Source organism: Galleria mellonella, unplaced genomic scaffold (assembly GCF_026898425.1).
Source record: "Galleria mellonella isolate WM207_F2 unplaced genomic scaffold, CSIRO_AGI_GalMel_v1 utg146, whole genome shotgun sequence".
Lineage (NCBI taxonomy): Eukaryota > Metazoa > Arthropoda > Insecta > Lepidoptera > Pyralidae > Galleria > Galleria mellonella.
In genome coordinates, this window is record NW_026441999.1 from 6784629 (window position 1) to 6808098 (window position 23470).

The window sequence follows — 23470 nt, forward strand, 5'->3', positions numbered from 1 at the left end:
GGCCTTTTTTATGCCAGGAATATCGTAATAATATATAAAAGTTAAATTTCACCAAAACCCTAACTGCGGATGCCAATTCGCCTGCTAAGCGTGGCAACTATTAGCAAAACCAACTTTATGGTGATGGTCTACGTTCAGCAGTGGACAATTGATTAAATATTATAAAATTAACAATAATTAAAATATTAAAATATAAAAAATTAGTTTGATTATTACCTCTTGACACAAACGGCCTAAACGAACGTCATAAAATTTGGTATCTAGATACCATATGAAATTAAGAAGGACGTAAGCTAATATTTATCCCGATCAGTGTACCCGGTCACGCGAACAAAGTCGCGGGTGAAAGCTAGTATGCAATAAATCTTATTATGATTCGTGTAAGCGGCTCTTTAAGTCCCCGCTACGATAATATCGGCCAAAGTAAACGCTATAATTTGATCTACCGCTCACAATTTACGATCCGACGCGATAGATGGAGCTTATCATAGTCGTATACGGACCCTTGATAATGTGGATTAACTTCGGACTATGTTTGTACACAAATATTGGTAGATGTACCCAGCAAGTGCGAGTCGAAGCGATCACGGGCGTCCTGTATGTGAAAACAAATATAATAAGAATTTTTAATTTTATCTATACGGTCAAGTCGCTTCAATTATACATCAATATATAACACACTAACAATACGCCCCGGCTTCGCACGGGTGCAATGCTGATACTAAATAGCGCCGCCGTCCCCTCGACCGGTACCGACGCAACCGCTATGTCCGTGCATTTTAAATCTGTAATATCTTTGACAATATTCATTTAAATTACATGCTGTAAAGGGTCATATTAATCTATATTAAATGCACAATGTATTTAAGGTACTTAATTGGATAAAGTTTAATACTGTATTGCTTAAAATCACTTTGTAAATGAGCCATTATTTCTCGTAAAAAGTAAAAGATTAAAAATGGTTATTGTGGGTTATCCCTAACAGATAGACATATACCGCCATTGTCTTTTTTATAGACCTTAAGGTGTATAATACTGTAATGCATTATTTTGATCTATCTCGTAGAGTTCAAGCAGCGTTTGCAATATAAGTACAAAAAAAATTATTAATTTACGACATCACATTCGAAATATAAAATTATCAGTGTTTCTCCACTATATTATGCATGTATTATACATACGAACCTTCCTCTTGAATCACTTTATCTATAAAAAAAAATCGCATCAAAATCCGGTGCGTGGTTTTAAAGATCTAAGCATACATAGGGACAGACAGACGAGAAGCAACTTTGTTTTATACTAATGTTATTTAGGGGGGATGGGATTGTTAATAATGAGGTCTAATGAACCCATTGCTAGTAATATACCCTATCAGGTCGACTTTCACGCGATTCCCCCTGGAACTCATCGTGGTTAATTCTAGTGGAATTCGTCACGATGGGCTAACTGACCTGCTTTCATCCTCATCTATCATCACTCACTGGTGCCCCACCAGCGTATACCGATAGCGCAGGTGGGGTTACCATTGGTAACCCCACCTGGGGGTGGGATTATTCCACTATCACCCATTACAAAAAAAAATGTAGTGATAATAAATATAAATTTATAGAAAATAAAGTTCCTAATTATAAATGCAACCCAACCGACGTACTTGAGAATGCATATTGTAAACTATACTGGGATAGAACCTTTATTACCGATTAAACCATTCATTTAAATGGACCTTATATGACTATACAAGGGGGAAAGGGATTGTTAGCAATGGAGTTTGACAGCCCCATTGCTAGCAATATACCCTATTAGGTCGTTCCCCCTTCACGTAGTTCCCCCTGGAAACCATCGTGAACAATTCTTGTTGAATTGGTCACGATGGGCTAACTGACCTGCTTCATCCTCACCTATCATCCTTCACTGGTGCTCCGCAAAAATACAATATCATTATCTTCCTAGCCTTATCCCAATTATTATTTGGGGTCGGCGTAATATGTTTATATATATATATATATATATATATATATATATATATATATATATATATATATATATATATTTTTTTTTTACGATACTCTAGACGATTAGTTTAACAACTTGTTAGCAAGGGAGGACTTATCTCTGAAAGAGGTCTCTTCCAGCCAACCCAGTGTAGTTAGAGAGAAAATAATTTAATTTGGGTTATCCAGTGCAGGAAAGGTACCAGTTTATCCATATTACAAAAAGATTTGGCATATAATTTTACGACCGGCCGCCTGCCTGACGTCATGTCATGTCATGGAGATGTTAAATACAATATATTTAAAAATAATCATGATAAAGGTCGTTGCTTTAGGGCTAGTGCATTGAAAGATGCCTATTTTTCATAATGTATGTGTAAACGTATAGAAAATAAATAAAATAATAATTTACCCCTATATTTGCCCCAAATATTTGCACCAATTTCCAAAAATATACTGCAAGGTCAGTGTTCGATCTCCCGCGTTAATTACACTAGTGGTGGGAAAGGGATTGTTACTAATGGAGACTGAGAATCCCATTGCTAGCAATATACCCAACCAGGTCGACCTCCTCGCGGTTCTCCCTGGAAACTATCATGGTTAATTCCTGATGATTGGCTGGAATTCTTCATGCTGGGCTAACTGGCCTGTTTTCATTCTCATCTATCACTCTTCACTGGTGCTCCGCCAGCGTATCCTATTAGCGCAGGCGGGGTTACCATACCACTTACACCCATCAAAAAAAAAATTACACTAGTGTTGCGTGGCGTCCGCGCCAAAGACCTAAAGCACTCAAACCCATTTTAACAATAACTATCGTGAGTTATACAAAACTACCTGTATCCTACGGCTTCGTCCGCGTCAAATACTTTATAAAGTATCTGCTAAGTAAAAACAACCTACTCATGAACCAAATATAATTAAAATCGGTTCAGTAATTTTGGTGTAAAAGATTAACAAACCTCCATCCATTCTTACAAACATTTTATAATATTAGTGGAATTCGATTAAATTCAAGAACATACTATTTTTTTTAGAATGTATTTATGATTTCTTAGTAGAAACAACCCTACTGTTTCCACTTCTTATTGTACGCAGACTGCCCGCTGGTAATTAATGCTCCTTTCCACTCAGGGTTTGCTGGAAGAGAACTCTTAGAGTTAAGCTCGCCTGTTGTACGTCTTTATTTAAAATGAATTATAACAATATATTTTTTGTGTACAATAAAGTATAAATAAATAAATATACATTTTAATGATGTATTATTTGTATTACAGTGTCATCTGGTCACCATTCGGGTCATAGACTGAGGGCGCATAAGGCAGTTCGAAGACATCGCGCTATCCATGGTAAATATTTTCAAAAGATTTCCAATGTAATTTTTATTTGGCTTGCACAAGCTCAGAAATATACGAGAGCGTTTCAAAAATGTTCTCGGGAACATTTTATCTGAGAAAATTCTATGGTACATTTGCTCAACTGCATTCTCAAATATTGTGCATTATTATTTTTGTTTCACGTGTTTAACGTAATCTATCAAATTATATAATTTAATAATTAAATTTTTCAATTGATATATAATCTTTATTATAATTGTCACCTTTCGAAATCGAAATCATGTTGTGCACACTTGTTTTAAATTGATAACTTAGTCTGAAAAAAAAAATTCTCTATGCATAAGAGACTATGCCTTACATAGTAATAATATAATTACATAAGGGGGAAAAGGATTGTTAGCAATGGAGTTTGACAGCCCTATTGCTAGCAATATACTTTATTAGTCGGCCTCCACGTGGTTCCCCCTGGAAACCATCGTGAACAATTCTTGTTGAATTCGTCACGATGGGCTAACTGACCTGCTTCATCCTCACCTATCATTCTTCACTGGTGCCCCGCCGGTGTATACCGATAGCGAGGGTGGGGTTACCATTCCATTATCATCCATTTAAAAAAAAATATATAATTACATAGTATAATTTGTTTTGTATGCTTTAATAAAATAATTAAATTAATTAGATGCTGACTACAATTACTTCTAAACAAAATTGATACTTTAGGATTTTGTTAAATATTAAAATAGAACCTATAAAATGTTGATTAAATATCTATTGTTATATAGATCTTATTTGTTTTATTGGAAATATTATAATAAAATAATAAATTTCGTGAACAGTGCCATCTATTATAAAGTAGTTGTATTTAAACGAATCTTAAAATTCTTTCCGTTCATCTACAGATGGCGCGCTTCGCTTCGAACCTGAACCGTACAGCAAGAAATTGGAGCTCAATAGTTCTGGCAAAATCCACTGTAAAGTTGCTGGTGGAGTTGCTCCAAGTATACAGTGGTATCTGGTATGTAATTTTTGTTTTTTTTTATATGACGTGCAATAGCAAGCTATCTTACTGCACACTCAGTGATACAGTGAGGAAGGGATTGTTAGTAATGAGTATTAGTAGCCCCATTGCTAGAAATATACTTTGTTAGGTTGACCTCCTCACGGCTCTTATGTTCAGTAGTGGACAGTTAAGGTCTGATATGATGATGATGATGATGATGAAGACAAGATTAACCAAGCAAACAATTCTATACAAAACGAATCTACAACCACGCAAAAGTATAAAGAAAAAAATTCAAAATTTCTTACTCAATACTCCATTTTGCCAGCAAATTTTTGCCTAACTTTCAGTTCGATAAAACCATACAACTCTTTTATCCACAGAATGAAGAAGATCCCCTCCCCGATGGTGTGACGTCGTCTAATGGCACCCTGCTGGTGACGGAGGCGGCCCGCCGTCACGCCGGCCGGTACACGTGTCGAGCGGTCGACGGCAACGATACCATCACGGCGAAGATCAATCTAGATATAGTCGGTAAGTTCGAATACAAGTTGAATACACCTTAAATATAAAATCACATAATACATACTGTTTAAAAATATTACCAGAGGGAGACTTTGTACAAAAGTCGATTGCTTAGGTACCTCTGTCCCATTCGTGTTTCTACCGTGAAGCAGTTGTGTTTGCATGGTTGTGTTTCGGTTTGAAAGGTGGGATATGGCGTGAATTTACAGGGTATAGAGGAATAACACCTGAGTTCTCAGGAATGGCAACGCATGGGGGGTATCATGGACGGAACAGTATGTGTGTGTACTGTTATGTCCATGGCACTGCTCATGTCTATAGGCGACGGTTACCACTTTCCATCAGGTGGGCCGTCAGCTTGTTTGCCATTCTAAGTCGTATAAAAAACAAAAATTAAAATATAGTTTCTTTGTACTTTTATGGTAGGATTTATGACGAACGAAGTGTTAAACGCCATTTACTTAGCAGATTTCTGTATGAACAAAAACATTCAATTGAGTTCGCAAATTCGGAATTTCATTTCATGGTTCACCCTCTGGTCTCTGTTTAAATAAACTTGGTCACAAGTATTTTTAAATTGTTAACTTTTTATAATCCCGCCGCTAGGTTCAGAAGGTAAATCTGTAGAAAGATCAAAAGGTGTTATTACTAAAAATTTATAATGTTCCTATTGTATATAACTTGTCAGGTTGACCATGGAAACCACCATGTATTCTAGTCAATTTGTCACGTTGGCTCCAACTGATCTGACTTCATTCTCTCCTATCATCATTCACTGGTTTCTCGCCAGCGTATATCAACAACGCGTATGGGATTACTATTCTATAAGAATTTACTAATAAAATAATTTAATTATGAATATAATACATTTTTCTTAAAAATATAAAAATATCTTTAAATTTCTAGTGTCCCCACGTATCCTTGAGCCGTCTTCGGGTCAGCAAGTCAACGTGGTCGAGGGTCAGACGGCCGTGCTCAACTGCCTGGCGACTGGCGACCCGCAACCCACTACACAGTGGGACAGGAACCGCACCCTGTTGCTGCAACAACGTGAGTCTTTTGTCATCACCGCTGATTATCGATATAAAATAAAGAATTGCATATTAACTATTTTTTTTACATACATACATACATATCTGTCACGCCTGTCTCCCATTAGGGTAGGCAGAAACAATGGAACGCCAAATGCTTCGATTCAAACAAACCTCTTTCGCTTCCTCCACATTCATCAATCTTTTCATACACGCTCGCCGGTTACGGGTACTTTTAATTTGGCCCTTCTTCTTCTTCTCCACTTTTTTTTTTTAAATAATTTATAATTACAACAACATTATTTATTTTACAATTCAATCGCAAATCGTCTGTACTCGAATAGACTTGTTTACAAGCACACATATATCGTCGTTTTTTTACATCTGCTGTAAGGTTTAGAATGTTGTTATCTATAGAGAGTAACCTGCAAGATTCTCAACAGTTACTGTTTTAAAACTCTGTTAGCAAACAATATTAATAATTTAAGTAATTAATAATTTTTATTTCAGCCGGTGTAAGCACTGAAGATTCAGCTAACGCGTCATCAGCCAGGTATGATTTTCTACTATTTCTTCCTAAGTCAATATACATTTATTTATTTAAATACATTTTGAGAATCCCATTGCTAGCAATATACCCAACCAGGTCGACCTCCTCGTGGTTCTCCCTGGAAACTATCATGGTTAATTACTGATGAATTCATCATGCTGGGCTAACTGGCCTGTTTTCATTCTCATCTTTCCTTCCCTCCATCCCTTCACTGGTGCTCCGCCAGCGTATCCCGTTAGCGCAGGCGGGGTCACCATACCATTTTTACCCATCAAAAAAAATACATTTACATACTTGGTTAGATTACATACATTTACAATAAACTTCGATTAAATAAGATGACTACCCCCCAGTAGATGGAGTGACAATCTCAAATGCATTGCAGGAAGTTGATGGATGCAGGTGGCTCAGGTCCGTTCCTTATGGCAGTCTATGGGAAAGGTCCAGCAGTGGACGGATAATGACTGAAATATATGATGATGATGACATAAGATAATATATATATATTTTTTTTTTTTGCCAGAAGGAGACTACAAAAGTCGATTGCTTAGGTACCTCTGTCCCATTCGTGTTACTACCGTGAAGCAGTTGTGTTTGCATGGCTGTGTTTCGGCTTAAAGGGTGGGATATGGCGTGAATTTACAGGGTACAGAGGAATAACACCTGAGTCCTCAGGAATAGCAACGCATGGGGGGGGGGTATCATGGGCGAAACAGTATACTCTGTTATGTCCATGGTACTGCTCATGTCTATAGGTGACGGTTACCACTTTCCATCAGATGGGCCGTCAGCTTGTTTGTCATTCATATAAAAAAAAAAGATAATATGTTTTAATAGCAATTCCTGCACTAAGCTCAAGGCTTCTATCTCAGGAATTCTGTATAATTTTTTTTTTTTTAATGCAGTCACTAGTTCTAAATATAAAACTTTTTATGCTTTTGGCGGGAACTGGATTTTTGCTGCGTGACTCTTCCTAACTTTTTTTTTATACAACTTGGAATGGCAATCAAGCTGACGGCCCACCTGATGGTAAGTGGTAACCGTCGCCTATAGACATGAGCAGTGCCATGGACATAACAGAGTATACTGTTTCGCCCATGATACCCCCCATGCTCCATTCCTGAGGACTCAGGTGTTAATCCTCTGTACCCTGTAAATTCACGCCAAGTAACGTATTAACATATGTATGTTTGTATTACAGATTGCTGGTACTAAATAACGGATCACTCATTATACGCAATGTAAAAGATGAAGACTCCGATATGTACGGATGTTTAGCTGGCAGCGCTGCGGGATTGGCAAGGAACGAGCTTGTCTTACTCGTTCACGCTGGTATGTATCATTTATGATCAATCAATTAATTTAACTTAGAATACACTTAGAATACGAATTATTATTACTTAATGTCGATAAATGTTATTTATTTTTTTGGAAAATATTAAAAAGTATTGTATTGTATTGTAAATTCTTTATTGCACGTAATTCAAATTGAGCACTGATAAATGATTTAATATACAATGGCGGACTTATCCCATAGAGGGATCTCTTACAGTCAACCTTTGAGAAGCTGAAAGAAAACTGTAGAATGTACAAGGGTAATAACCGTACAATTAAAGGTAAACTAAATAATACCCAGTAAAAAATTTAATATATAATACAATAAAAACATCTCTATATACCTACATATGTAAATAATAAAAGTACATGAATAATAATATAACATTGATACATAAATAAATAAAAACTTACACACATAAATACATATATATACATATATACACACATACACAAATATACACATACATACACACACACACACACACACACACACATACATACATATATACATAACAAATACATAGATACATAAATGTAATACTTACATTGAATTTATTGTTATTGATTGTCTTTTTTTTTAATATTATTATGTTTTTATTATTAATAATCAAATGTATAATTAATGTAATGTTGAGTATAGTAACTTGTACCTTATTTTCAATTCATTATACTGTAATGTATTTGCATGCTTTAGAATAGAAGGCGAACATTTGTACTTCACAATAAATCAAGATCTGTAAAAACATTGTTTATTTATTTATTTAGGTTTACCAACAATTGTTTCCACAAAATAATGTAAATATATATACAATTATGGAGCTTAGAACTATGTGTAACAATTTTTTATAGGCAAACACAGCATATATTAATACATGTATAACAATAAGTACAGAGAAATATATATAGCTTACAACTATTATTAAATACTTAACAACTAACAACTAAAGCCACCATATCCATAAGCAGATCCAGCAGCACGACTCATTTTATATATTTATAGATATTTCGTACAAAAACAATTGGAGTATCAAAATTAATATCGACCTGGTCACTGCAGCTATTTATAATCTTACAGAACCTTACCATTGGAGAATTACTACCCAGAACAGTTCTTCTAAATGGAGGTATTGTTCTGACAAATAAATCTATCTATCTATCTAATACTTAGAGTACACAATTATTTGAATAACATGATATACATAATAATTTTATATATCTTCATTTTACCTTATATATGTTATACAATAAATAATATATTATTATATATTTATATATAATATTGATATCATCTATAAGGTCCAGTTAGCAGTGTATTATACATTTAATCCTGTCTCTCGAGTGCTGTCTATCGAGTGGTGGTCCCACCGGAAATCAGCGCTGCAGCACCACGCTGCAGCTTACGCTGAGTGGGGACCACTTCAACTGCTACCACATAATTATTATTTTAATGTATAAAGTTGTTATTAATATTGTTATGTTTTGTAGCTGAATAAATTATTTTATTATTTTTATTATTATTTTTAAATATATTGCATATATTTTACGTCTCCCTTTTTATGGGGGTTAAATGTTCAGCCATGCGGGCCTCAGCCAAGCATGGTTGACTCTTTATTATTATAATTAATTTATATTGCTATTTATTTACTCGCCATCGACGGGCAGTTCACCCTCATACCCTACAGCCTAAATGGTCGCGTACAACGCGGTTTCAGAGATGTTTTCTCCCACGAACACTCAGGTTATGGAATGAGCTCCCTGTCGAGGTTGAGGCATGAGGCATGGGGTTCTTCAAAAGGAGGGTAAAGATGTTTCTTCAAAGTCGGCAACGCGCGCGTAATACCTCTGGTATTGCAGGTGTTCATAGGCTACGGTAACCACTTACCATCAGGTGGGCCGTATGTTCGTATGATGCCTCAGTGGTATAAAAAACAATTGTATTATTCCTGTGTGGTCCCGGTATAGAATAGGCCACTCCTTTTTTTGGCGTGGGTGTCGTAAGAGGCGACTAAGGAGATATTTTTTTTTTCTCCAGAAGGGACACTGCCGGCGCAGGAGTCGTCAGGAGTAGGTGGGAAGGCGGTGGTGGTGTCGATATCCGTGGCCGCCGCTTATATGATACTCGTGCTGGCGCTAATGTACTATTGTAGACGTCGGCGCCTGCGCAGCCGACAGAGAGGTAAGCGGTTTCGTATAATACATTTATTATATCTTAAAAAAAAAAAAAAAAGGTTTTCCAATAAATAAATAAATAAATCTTAAAGGCATTGATATTCATCTTTTTTTTTATGGAAATTTGATTAGCAGACATGCCTGACGGCCCACCTGATGGAAAGTGGTAACCGTCGCCTATAGACATGAGCAGTACCGTGGACATAACAGAGTATACTGTTTCGTCCATGATACCACCCATGCGTTGCCATTCCTGAGGACTCAGTTGTTATTCCTCTGTACCCTGTAAATTCACGCCATATCCCACTCTTAAAACCGAAACACGGCCATGCAAACACAACTGCTTTACGGTTGAAACACGAATGGGACAGGTGCCCAAGCAAACGACTTTTGTACAAAGTCTCCCTCTGGTCCATCTTACTAAAATGTGCCATTTTTCAAAAATAATTTATTTATAACAAGTTCTGTACAAGTGAATTAGACATAGAATATGATGCATATAAATCTACGACTAAAAACTTGGCACATACTTCATATTTTGCCTCGGCCTTCGAATTTTTCCATTATATTTGTACTATAATTTTTATTGTCAGCGTAAAGGATTAGTGACATGTTTATTGGTGGGGGGGAGACTGTTTTTTTTTTTTTTTTGATAGGTGAAAATGGTATGGTAACCCCGCCTGCGCTAACGGGATACGCTGGCGGGGCACCAGTGAAGGGTGATAGATGAGAATGAAATAGGCCAGTTAGCGCATCATGATGAATTCATCAGGAATTAACCATGATAGTTTCCAGGGGGAACCGCGAGGAGGTCGACCTGGTTGGGTATATTGCTAGCAACGGGATTCTCAGTCTCCATTACCAACAATCCCTTTCTCCCCACCATGATATGTTTTCCGAAATTTCGGAGCTAAACGAAACACAAATTTGATGTTAAAATTACATAATACATGCCGTTTGGGAATATTAAAAATGTTAAAATATCGTTCCTTTGGACTTTTATGATAGGATGTATGACGAACGAAATGTTAAACTCCATTTATTGGTCCGATTTTGGTATAAACAAAAACACGAAACTGACACAAATAGAGTCCGAAAATTCGGTATTTCATTCCATGGTAGACCCGTAGGTTACAATTACGATGTGTTCTTGGAACATATCTAACTGTATTTGCTCAGAAATAAGAATTTCTGTTTTAGAAGCCAGTACTCAAATTAGAGGGAAAAGGCGTTGTTAGCAATGGAGTTTGACAGCCCCATTGCTAGCAATATACCTTATTAGGCCGACCTCCACGTGGTTCCCCCTTGAAACCATCGTGAACAATTCTTGTTGATATCGTCACGATGGGCTAACTGACCTGCTTCATCCTCACCTATCATCCTTCACTGGTGCCCCGCCGGTGTATACCGATAGCGAGGGTGGGGTTACCATTCCTTTATCATCCATTAAAAAAAAAAAACTCAAATTACATGAAATAAATTAAGAAAAAAAGTTATAGAAATAAAAATTACAATAATGAATAAAAAAGCTTAATTTGATTTTTTTTATATTGCAATGTCATTTATTTCTAGGCGAAAAGATGGAGCTTGAAATGGCAGAAGGTAGAGAGAAGTTAGTGGAAGAAGGCGAAGAGGATAAACCGAAGGTCGCCAACGGATCCGCAGTACAAAATGGACGCTTGCTGCCGCATGATAGAGATAGTGGTATATTTACTGGATTTTGTTATACATATACAAATACATATTATACACACAATTGTATTTACGTATCATAAAATTCGCTGCACTTGTCAGTTTGTCTGAACGCGATAAGCTCAAAAACCGCCGAACAAATAAGTTTTATCTTTGGCTGTACAGTTTTCATTGTTGAACATTCTATCGATTTCTTTTAGCTTCTCAAAGACTGATCATAAGAGATCCCTTAGATTTACTATTCTCCATGTACATGGGCGATATTTAAGAAAACTTGATATGGGAGACCCAATAACTAGACTTGATACATGATAAACAATATATTTTTTTTAATTTTATCTATTTATATATTCGAGTATCACTTCAAAATTACTGCACCAAATTGGATGCAGTTTTATATGTTGGCAAAGGTTTCGCTTAAAATCTGGTGTGTATTTTATCTGGATAGAATACTGGAGATCTACATGTGGGTTTCCGCTTCGAAAATCCATGTGTACGAAGTTGGGGGCAAAAATTTGTGTACAATAAAGATTTACAGCAATAATTAATGGTTGGTCATAGAGAGATATAATTACACAAAATATATCCACAAAAATATTCAAAATTACACAAAACAATTTGATATGTTTTTACAAGTCAAACTTATTCACAGGCGCGGACAATTCCGAAGTGTCCGGGATATCGCGCGCGTCGAAGAAGTCCGGACAGTACGACCATCTGACTGTACCACGGACGCTTCTCACGGAACAAATCACGCTGGGTAAGTGTTTTTAACCGACGTCAAAAAAGGAGGTTCACAGTTTGGTTGTATTTCTTCGTTATGTTTGTTATCTTATAACTCCGACATTTATAAATCTATTTAGGATTTTTTTTTTTATCTGAAAGGATATACTTTCAGATTGGTCCCATAGATGTTTTATTAAAATCGGTTTAGTAGTTTTTATTTATGATACAAAACTCTTTAAATTATTTTACTTTAACCAGCTGACTCGGTAAATGAAGTCTGTTTCTCTAACGCCACCTACCGGATTTATATCAAAACTGTTGTAAAGAGAAAAAAAAATGACTTTTTTTTTGTAATGGATAAACTCAAAAATACTATGAACTATACCAATTTCGAAAATACTTTCACCCATAAAAAGCTACCTTATTTAATTAAAGCTTGTATGTTATATATTATTGTAAATATAATATACATATAGAAGATATATTTCTGGCACAGGACGTGGAGAATTCGGTGAGGTGATGTTAGCAAAAATAGACATGTGTCAAGTGAAGAAGCTGAAGAGCAAAGATGATGCTGAGCTGGAGCCGAAGATGAGGCAGGTGCTGGTCAAAGTGCTCACCACTAAGGACGAGGTTTGTGCTTTTTATTTAATTCAATATTTCACCTTTTGTCCACTGCTGGACATACACTTTTTTTTTATACAACTTAGAATGGCAAACAAGCTGACGGTCCACCTGATGGAAAGTGGTAACCGTCGCCTATAGACATGAGCAGTACCATGGACATAACAGAGTATACTGTTTCGTATACCTTCTCCCATAAACCCCCAATAGGTTTTGCCAATAGATGGCACGCTTGGCAGGCGAGTTGGTAAACGTTGTTAGGCTTTGGTGATATTTTAAAAGGGTATTTTGAGAGTTTGCCAGAAGCTTGCCACGCTTAGCAGGCGGGTTGGCAACCGTTTGGGTTTTGGTGATGATTTAAGAGCGACGCTGCTGTCCATGTCTCCACCATAAGCTCCCTTAATCGCCTCCTACGATACCCACGGGAAAGGAAGGGGTGGCCTAGTCTATGCCAGGACCTACACAATTAACCCATGCCTAGTAGGTACCCCATTGATAGCAAATAAATAAATCATGATAATCCCCCCTCCCCCCTCCTTCCACTTCTGTAGCCGTTTTCATTACACCATGTATATCATTTGTAAATCATTTGCAGACTCAGCTATCCGAGTTCAAACGTCAACTGGAGCTGTTCGGTCGGATCCGTCACGAGAATATAGTGCGCCTGATAGGTCTCTGTAACGAAGCGGACCCACACTATATGCTGTTAGAACATACAGACTGGGTGAGTGTTTAAAACTATATATATATATATATATATATATATATATATTGTAGCTATTATATCCATACATATATTGGCTTAATATCATATATATTAGATATTGGTAATCGAATACGTAACATCGAAAAGAAGAACTTTATTATAATGAATATAGATATGCAACTGGTATGGGCGATACCGCAATGGCTGGTCGTTAATGTCCGGAAAACCTTAATATATAGATATCAGATATTACCCGTCCCTAAATGATGATATCAGCCGTTACTGTCCACTGCTGAACATAGGCTTCCTCCTTTTGGGGGGTTTTTGCCAGTAGCTACCACGCTTGGCAGGCGGGCTGGTCACAGCAGTTAGGCTTTATTGATATTTGAAGAAGGAAACTGCTGTTCATTCCTCAACCATTAAGTTCCCTTGGTCGCCTCTTGCGACACCAATTCTATGCCAGGAGCACACGGCGCCTTACAAAACTAGCATTTGTTATACAGGGTGATCTGAAGAGCTTCCTGATCGCGACGCGCACGGCCGAGGAGACGGCCGAGTACCTGCGCCGCGTGGGCCCGGCGCACCCGCCGCCGCCGCCGGCCGCCGCCGCCGGCGCCGCGCCGCCGCCGCTGGCGCCGCAGCACCGCGCCGTGCTGGCCGCGCACCTCGCTGCGGCCGCCGGTCGCCTCGCCAGCAAGAGGCTCACGCACAGGTGAGCTGGTAATCTTTTAATTGGCTTTAAAAAGGAAACCGTTTGCAGTCCGGAAAGTTAAAAGAAAAAGGACCAGTCTCACAAGCCAAGGGTTGCACTGCGGTTTCTATGTTTTTAACCTGTGTATATAAACAAAGAATCGGTTGACTGCATAGAATGCCACTAACATTAAATCTGTCTTTTGTACTATATTTTCATTTGGCCAATAAAGTCATTTGAATAAAATAATTACATAACTATTATACATATAGGTAACACAACTAGCATATGTATTTATACAAGTATAAATGTTGTTTAACCAGAGACATAGCGGCTCGCAACTGCGTGATCACGTCGCAGCTGCAGCTGAAGCTCTCCCTGGCGGCGCTCACTCGCGGCCCGCACTCGCACGAGTACTGCAAGCGGCACGACCAGGTACCGCTACCGTCATTGGTACCGCTACCGTCATTGGTACTGCTACCATCATTGGTACTGCTACCATCATTGGTACTGCTATCATTATTGGTACTGCTATCATTATTGGTACTGCTACCATTATTCACATGCTACCATCATTGGTATTGTTATCATTATTGGTACTGCTACCATCATTTGCATGCTACCATTATTGGTACTGCTATCATTATTGGTACTGCTACCATCATTCACATGCTACCATCATTGATACTGCTATCATTATTGGTACTGCTATCATTATTGGTACTGCTACCATTATTCACATGCTACCATCATTGGTATTGTTATCATTATTGGTACTGCTATCATCATTTGCATGCTACCATTATTGGTACTGCTATCATTATTGGTACTGCTACCATCATTCACATGCTACCATCATTGATACTGCTATCATTATTGGTACTGCTACCATCATTCGCATGCTACCATCATTGGTATTGTTATCATTATTGGAACTGCTAATATCATTCGCATGCTACCATCATTGATACTGCTATCATTATTGGTACTGCTACTCTCATTCGCATGCTACCATCATTGATATTGTTATCATTATTGGTACTGCTACCATCAATTGCGTGCTACCATCATTGGTACTGCTTTCATTATTGGCACTGTTACCATCTTTAAATTTTTTAATAGAAGCTTAAAATTAAGTTCACTTCAATGAAAATTCTATTCTGTCTTCTAGGTGATACCATTGCGCTGGTTACCATCTGAAGCCGTGCTAGAAGGGGAATACTCAACGAAATCGGACGTATATATGTTTGCGGCCACAGTTTGGGAGGTGAGGTCATGACTTGTTTATTTTATACACAGCATCCATCGAAAACGACACAAAAATACGAATTCTAATAATAATAATAATGATTATTAACAAGTTTGAATGCAAAATATGAATATAATTTCAGATATACACAAAAGCAGAGTTGCCATTCGGTAAATTGAACGATAATTCTGTTATGGAGAGGCTGAAAAATGGCACACTGGAGTGGACGGTGCCGGATTCGATGCCCGACTCGCTCGCTGCGTTGTTGGTCAGTATTCATTTATATATTTACTATCAAGTTATTTGCATATAATAAAATATTAAAATATATTAAATATTTTTAGAAATATAGTATATTTTCAATCGACTTCAAAAAGATTCTAAATTCGGTTGATTTTTTTTTTGTGTTTGTTATCTCTTAACTCCGTCAGTTGTGAACCGGTTTGGAAAATTATTTATTTATTTAAAAGGATATTCTTACAGATTGGTTCCATACAAATTTTAACAATATCGATACAGCAGTTTGGTTTTTAAATCAGAATAACTGGTTTTTCACAGTTGAGGTTGTTTTTTTTTTTAACACAATTAAATTATTTTTTTATATATTTTAAAAAAAAATATTGATTTTGTGTTTGTTTGTTTGTATATTAGTGTTACACGTAAAAACGGCTGGACTGATTGTGATTAATTTTTCACGGTATATTATGTATAGCCTAGTAATAATAATTGGCAATAGACAATTTATGAAACTGGTTTAAAAATAGATTTTTCTTTTGGCTGAATTTGTTTTGGGTATAACTGATTTTTATGGTTCCTTTTCTATTTATAGAAACGCTGCTGGAGCAACTCGCCAGCAGACAGGCCGCAGTTCACCGAGATTTGCGAGGAAATGACCACAATACTGCAGAATATGACGTCGGATGACATAACCGGACATACAGACGAAAACAATGCTTAGTTATACGTAAGCAAATGATTAATGTAAATAATAAAATTAAAAAATTTAAAGTTTCCCTTAGAGAGTCCAGTATGGGGTTTTTCAAAAAGGATATATTAAGCTTTCTTCAGGGTCGGCAACGCGCACGTGACGTCCCTAGTGTTGCAGGCGTCCATAGGCTGTAGTGACCGTTTACGATCAGACGGGCTGTATGCCTGTTTGCCGCCGTCGTGGTATATAAAAAAAAACAAAAGCTGATATAAAAAAGAACTATGGCATAAATCTAGATAGATACTAGATAGAGTATCCCCCTACAGATGCTTCGATAAAGGCGCAATTTGTTTACGCCTGTTTGCCGCCTTTGTAAAAAAATAAGATCTAGAATAAAACATAGAACCATAGACCTAGATAGACACTAGATAGAGGTTTTCAAAATGGCGCAGTTTTAAATTCTTATTAAATTTGTAATTGGTGAATTTTATCATACAAATTGTGTTTGTAATGTGAATAGGTATTTTAAACTTTATGTAAATAACACAAAGACCGTTTACGAATGTATGGCCTTTAGTTTGATTTCCATATTGAATATTCGTGAGTCGCTTTGTATTTTATGAATTAGATAGTGTTTTGTATTTTTATATATGTAGTTAGCGTTAGTTTGATTTTACGAGTGTATGCACATTACTGAAATACAAAATTAAACAATAGTTTTTAACCGACTTTAGAAAAGAAGGCTCACAATTCATCGGAAATTTTTTATTTTTATTTCATGTACTTTCCCCGATTACTCGTAGACGGCTGGACCGATTTGGAAAATTATGGTTTTTTTTTATCTAAACTACTTTTAGATTGATCGCATAAAAGTTTTATTAAAAAAAAATTTAGTTTCGTTTTTAAATCAGTATTACTGGATTTTTTTTAAATATTTGATTTTGCCACGAATGAAATAGGGGTTTTTTATTTGCACATAATCTCAAATTAAAATTATAAAATGTATTAAAATAACGTAACTTCATTGAACATTTTTCTATTTACTTATTAGTTCCCAAAATCTACGAGTCGATCGTATGACACGTGAATAATTTTAACTTAGATACATAGATAGATATATAATTTATTTGCTTTATTTACAGCACACAAATAACATTAGACATAGATATACACGAAAGAAGCAAAAGGGGGCGAGCACAAAAGATCGTGGAAAGGTTGCACTGTCACAAGTGTTGCTGCCTAGAAAAGTCCGTCTTTTAATTATATATATATATATATATATATATATATATATATATATATATATATATATATATATATAAATGGAAAGTACGTAAAATAAATATCATAATTTATTCATAAAATTCATATTTATATTAAAATAAAATATTTATTTATTATATTTTATTTTGAATAAACTTTTGGACTCATTAATATTTTGTTTTCCGCTGTGTCTATATAACTGATAATATTTTCTTTTTTTATATATATATATATAAAAATCATGTAAATAAATGTAACTGTGGATACACTCTAAAATTAAAAAAAAAAAAAAAAAAAAAAATTTAATAAAATGACGAAAGCTAAACGATACTGCCATATGTAAATAAAGAGATTAGATTAAGACTGATATATTTAAACATTTTTTCTTTATACTATTTAGTATACTATTTAGTATTATAAATATTTAAAATAGAAAACGTCCGGAAATCGCGAAAATATATCGTCCTGATTGAATCGAAATTTCTTAGCGTAAGTTATGTAGGTGCGATTATGTACTCTATTACGATGTAGTTAAGATAAGTTTTCGATGTAGGTAGTTTTAGTAATTCAAATTTTTAAGGCGGGGAAAATGTTTAGGTCGTGTATATTTTTTATCGGGTAAACCATCAGCGGATTTAGGGTTTGGTAAAACCGGCCATAATTGTTTGCACTCAACGCTGTAAAGGAGGGTAATGTTTTATAATCCAGTAAATAAGAGACACTGTCTTTCTTCTAATTAATATACATAGATCCAAGCATTTATATATATTAATCAGAAGATACAATCATCTGGACGAGTGGCAGTCCTCCACCGTGCATTTTACAAGGCACTTTCTTCCACGCACAACCACTCTTTGGAATCAACTTCCAGCAGCAGTATTTCCGAACCGATACGACAACATAACCTTCAAGAAAAGAGCATATTCCTTTTTAAAAAGCCGACAGCACACCTGTATATATATATATATATATATATATATATATATATACATGGTTTATTAATAGATTTCAGTTTCGCTGGAAGACCACTCCCTTCCAGCACTTTTATTACACCTGGATATACTAAAGAAATATAAGTATACATACCGAAAACAATACCCTCTTTACTTCGGCAGTGGGTTAAAAGTCACGTTCCGTTAATTACTAACTCGTATAGAACTAACGGAACGTATTGTAAAAAGGGAATGTACATTAACGATACCAGATATTGCATTTATAGTTTAAACATAATTATCTTGAATGTAATTAAGGTAATGTTAAAATAGGATAAATCTCATTACGGTAAGTTAAACGAAGTTTATTTTAATGTATTCTGTTTTAAATTGTATGAAAATATGCATTATTTTTTTTTTTTTCAATAATACTTCAATTCTAACTAAAAAATAAAAATATATATATATATACAGAGTAATGGTAAGGGACAGGTTGGCAAAAACTGAAACAGTGTATTTTGAACTAAAAACTAGTGGAAATTTTTTCTAGTAAATTTTGAAATTTTGTATGTTTTTTTTTATTTAAAATCATGTAATCTATGATATTATGTCGTGTAATATAAAGAAATAATATTTTATAGTGATATACTGTGAAATACCAAAACGGCAATGTATTAATTCAGTATACGTATTGAAATCAGCTATATATATATATACTATAAAACTGCCTACGAAGAAGCGCCATTGACCGCACGATACCTACGTATCGAGCGTCGCGTGTATCGTAAAATTTCAAATACATTGCGCGGCGACAAAAACAAAAACATTTCTGACGAGAAAATAGTCTGCCATCTGATTTAGAACATTCATTTGAATCTGTTTTTTTTTAATGGGTGAAAATGGAATGGTAACCCCGCCCGCGCTATCGGTATACACCGACGAGGCACCAGTGGAAAGTGATAGGTGAGAATGAATGCAGGTCAGTTGGCCCACCATGATGAATTGGACAAGAATTAAACATGATGGTTTCCAGGGGGAACCGCGTGGAGGTCAACCTGAGAGGATATATTACCAGTAATGGAGCTATTAGACCCCATTACTAACAATCCCTTTCCCCCCCATTTAAATCAGTTGTTTTTGTGTCGGCCACCTGTCGCTTTCACCCTGAATATATAATTTAATTTAATATATAATATTTAATTTTCGTCCTCAACGCTTTAGTTAGGACTAAAGTGTTATTAGAAACAAAATGCATTTTTTCATACAACTTACATAGGCTACGGTAACCACTTACCATCAGGTGGGCCGTATGCTTGTTTGCCACCTCAGTGGTATAAAAAAAAAACTTAAACTCATAGATTTAAATTAAGCACCGCACTTCAATCTCCGTATATTTGTCGTTGTGTATATTAATCCTGTATTTTTTAATTTATTTTTTATACATTCAATTTTTTAATCTAATATTGCGATATATATATATGGTAATATATCAAGGGATGGGCAGCAGCATTACTTTTAAAACATTTCCAAAGTCTAACTGCGATTGCCAACCCGCCTGCCAAGCGTGGCCACTATTGGCAAACCCACCTTATGGGAAAGGCCTATGTCCAGTAGTGGACAGTTAAACGGCTGATATAATAATTATATATATAATTAGTCAGTTCAAAACTGAGATAGGTTAGTTTTAATACGTACTTATTGCTAGAAATAAGTTTTTAGTGAAGTTCCTGTCTTGGGTTTGTTTTATTTCTGAAAAGTATCTCAGGATTAATATTAAATTGGACTTAGTTGCGTTTGGAATAAGGTTCATTTATGATTAACACCTGTTTGTGTTAAGTTTTTTAATTAATGCTTAAAAAGTTCTAGGATCTCGTTTCTTATATCTATATTTTTTTGTTTATAATAGACAAAAAAAGAATGATAAATAGAATTTTAAAATCGATTGATTTTAATAATTAAGAAAGCTACAGTTTAAGTGAGTAACTTGGGTTGTATAGTATTTAAAAAAAAAACCATTCAAAGCAGGTGCGGATCATTAGTATATTTAATTAAATTTTACGAACAATAATTATAGTGTTATGAATAATAGAACTAAAATACATGTATGTATTAAATCCGTCGGCTGTAAGTAATACATTTTTGACAACCCTAACATACTCTATGCTAATGTTGTCGACACATTACTTTTTGTCTAGACTACTCAGTCTCAAATGTTAGAAGTTTAGTTGTATTACTTTAAGATATATAGTAAAAATAGTCAAAGAATTCAGTGTTTAATTATGAATACTTAATAATGATTACGTAATGACAACCCTATTATTTAAAGGCCATATAAACAAAATACGAGTAAATAACATCTTTCCTGATAGCTTATGGTAAAAACCATTATTTTATCAATATTTTAGTAATAATAAATTAATTAGTCCATTAATTAAACTGACTATGTAATCGACATTTTTCATCGACCCTTATTCATCCCCCTCGTGGGATGAATTTTTAATAAACATTTCTCGTGATCGTGTACGTTATAAAAGAATTACGTGTACATTAATCGAAATGTCGAAAAAATAACTTCCCTTTGCCAGCTTCCGATTACGTGTAAAATATTTAAGATTATAAATCTTTAAAATATAGAATAAGGTACAATTTTAACGAAACTTTGTTACACTTGTAAAATAATATTGTAATTAGGTGGTAGAAGTCATCGAAATCGGTCGTCCAAATAATTATACTGATAGGATTAGAAACAATGTCACACTAACTCACACTATGATAGTTTAACGCGATGTGACAACTCAATATTGACTCATACTGTGACAGTTGTGACTTAATGTTACAATGTTGACTCACACCCATACTAATTTCCCCCTACGTCTTCTTTCCCTCAAATTCAACTGCCACTCCGTCATTCGACGGGGATCGAATTGCGGCGAACTAAGCCGAGCCACTCTGGCGCACTTGGAAATACGCTGCAATCCATCAGTACGATTCGACATTTCGTCGCCCCTTCTCGCGGACTGGAGTGCCATATACACTCGCCCCTGCACGCATCCAATGAAGCCGTTAAGGCCATCTGCGGTCAATAGCAAGTACAGATAAAAAAAACTTATACTGTGTGACTTAATGTGACAGTTCGATATTAACTCACATTGTGACGAACATATTAAAGTAATAACTCAATTTTGACTCACTATGTCGAGTGTGATAATGTGACAAATCAATGTTAACTCACACTGTGACAAACGTGAGTCAATGTTGATACACACTACGACGAGTGTGACTGCATGTGACAATGCGAGTTTGTAATATGTCACAATAAATCTATAGTGAAAACTTAATATAACACAAGATTCTCATAGGTAACTGTAATTTGTAGTTTTTATATAATTTTAATATTGTATCCATATAGATTAATAAATAGTGTTGAATGTAATAATTTTCATAGCAGTACATATATTTTATAAACAATTTAGTCTGTGTAACATGGTCAGAAAATCATGTAAGAGAGACAGAGAGAGAGGTTTTTTAATGGGTGATAATGGAATGATAACCCCACCCGCGCTATCGGTATACACCGGCGAGGCACCAATGAAGGATATGTGAGGATGAAGCAGGTCAGTTAGCCCATCGTGACGAATTCAACTAGAATTGTTCACGATGGTGTCCAGGGGAACCACGTGGAGGTCGACCTAATAGGGCATATTGCTAGCAATGAGGCTGTCAAACTCCATTGCTAACAGCTTAATTTACGCTGTCGGGGTATCAGTGAGTGATGACCCTACAACTAACACCCTACACAACTGTCAAACGAGCCTATCTATAGAATCGTTATCGCTAGCGAGCCTATGAGATACAATGAGACAGAATGAGATATGATGAGCTAGAATGAGATATAATGAGCCAGAATGAGATAGCGACGTGCGCTGTCTTGTTCTTTCTAATACAAGCATTAACTATAACGATTCTATTAATAGATACGTCTGTGCCTTGTGTAGAAAGCTGGTTTATCAGTTGGTGTTTCCAAGAAGTGTAACGTAAAAGTAGACCTGTTAGAAGGTTGGGCATGTTGGTAATAATGAGGTCGCTAGTAGCCATACGTAATATCAGTACAGCTCCGATATCTATATATATTAGATTCCTCTTGACATTGATGGCGGATATCTATATTTTTTAAATAGAATTTTTTTATTCGAGTACACTTAATTATAAGCATTTTTGAATAGTAATATTTTATGAATCGAAACTAATTAATTACGATCCGGTTCTTCATTTTGTTAGTATATATGTATTTGATAACTGATATTTAATATATTAGTTACTGAGCAAATATATATATATATATATTACGCATCCTTAGTTGCGACTCTGCATTACTAACAACCCCTTTCTCCTAATTACGCAGAATATTTAAGGATATAAAAATATGTCTGTACTAGAAAAATCATACTATCTCTACCGGATCAAGATATGAGTATTTTATCCGGGTTTAAAATCAACTTTGACCGGACCTATATCATAGACGGTTCACGATTGTTTTGTAATTAAATTTACTTATTATTATTTTGTTAGTTTTTAATATATTTATGCATATTATGTGATATACGCGGTTTTTTCTTTTACTTTTTTAAATAATAAATTGTACTTTAAAAATATACATAAGACAATGTAATGGAAAAGCATTTGCAATTTTTTAATAAATGTAACGAATATTACTCTTG

General features: G+C 35.3%; 1 protein-coding gene across 4 annotated transcripts in view; it reads left to right on the plus strand.

The window, feature by feature from the left end:
• Positions 1-17821, plus strand: part of LOC113523175 (tyrosine-protein kinase-like otk) — a 48394-nt gene extending 30573 nt beyond the window's left edge. For 2 of the 4 annotated variants that reach the window (XM_052891950.1, XM_052891952.1), the window contains 16 exons: positions 3269-3340; positions 4228-4343; positions 4712-4862; positions 5760-5903; positions 6395-6437; positions 7636-7766; positions 9805-9948; positions 11514-11645; positions 12286-12393; positions 12856-12992; positions 13579-13707; positions 14193-14401; positions 14704-14815; positions 15552-15647; positions 15772-15897; positions 16459-17821. In XM_052891950.1, coding sequence (XP_052747910.1) covers positions 3269-3340; positions 4228-4343; positions 4712-4862; positions 5760-5903; positions 6395-6437; positions 7636-7766; positions 9805-9948; positions 11514-11645; positions 12286-12393; positions 12856-12992; positions 13579-13707; positions 14193-14401; positions 14704-14815; positions 15552-15647; positions 15772-15897; positions 16459-16587 — 1979 coding nt within the window. In that variant the 3' untranslated portion in view covers positions 16588-17821. The remainder of the gene's footprint in view (positions 1-3268; positions 3341-4227; positions 4344-4711; positions 4863-5759; positions 5904-6394; positions 6438-7635; positions 7767-9804; positions 9949-11513; positions 11646-12285; positions 12394-12855; positions 12993-13578; positions 13708-14192; positions 14402-14703; positions 14816-15551; positions 15648-15771; positions 15898-16458) is intronic. The other 2 variants (XM_052891951.1, XM_052891953.1) reach the window with 2 other exon arrangements.
• Positions 17822-23470: the final 5649 nt, after the last annotated feature.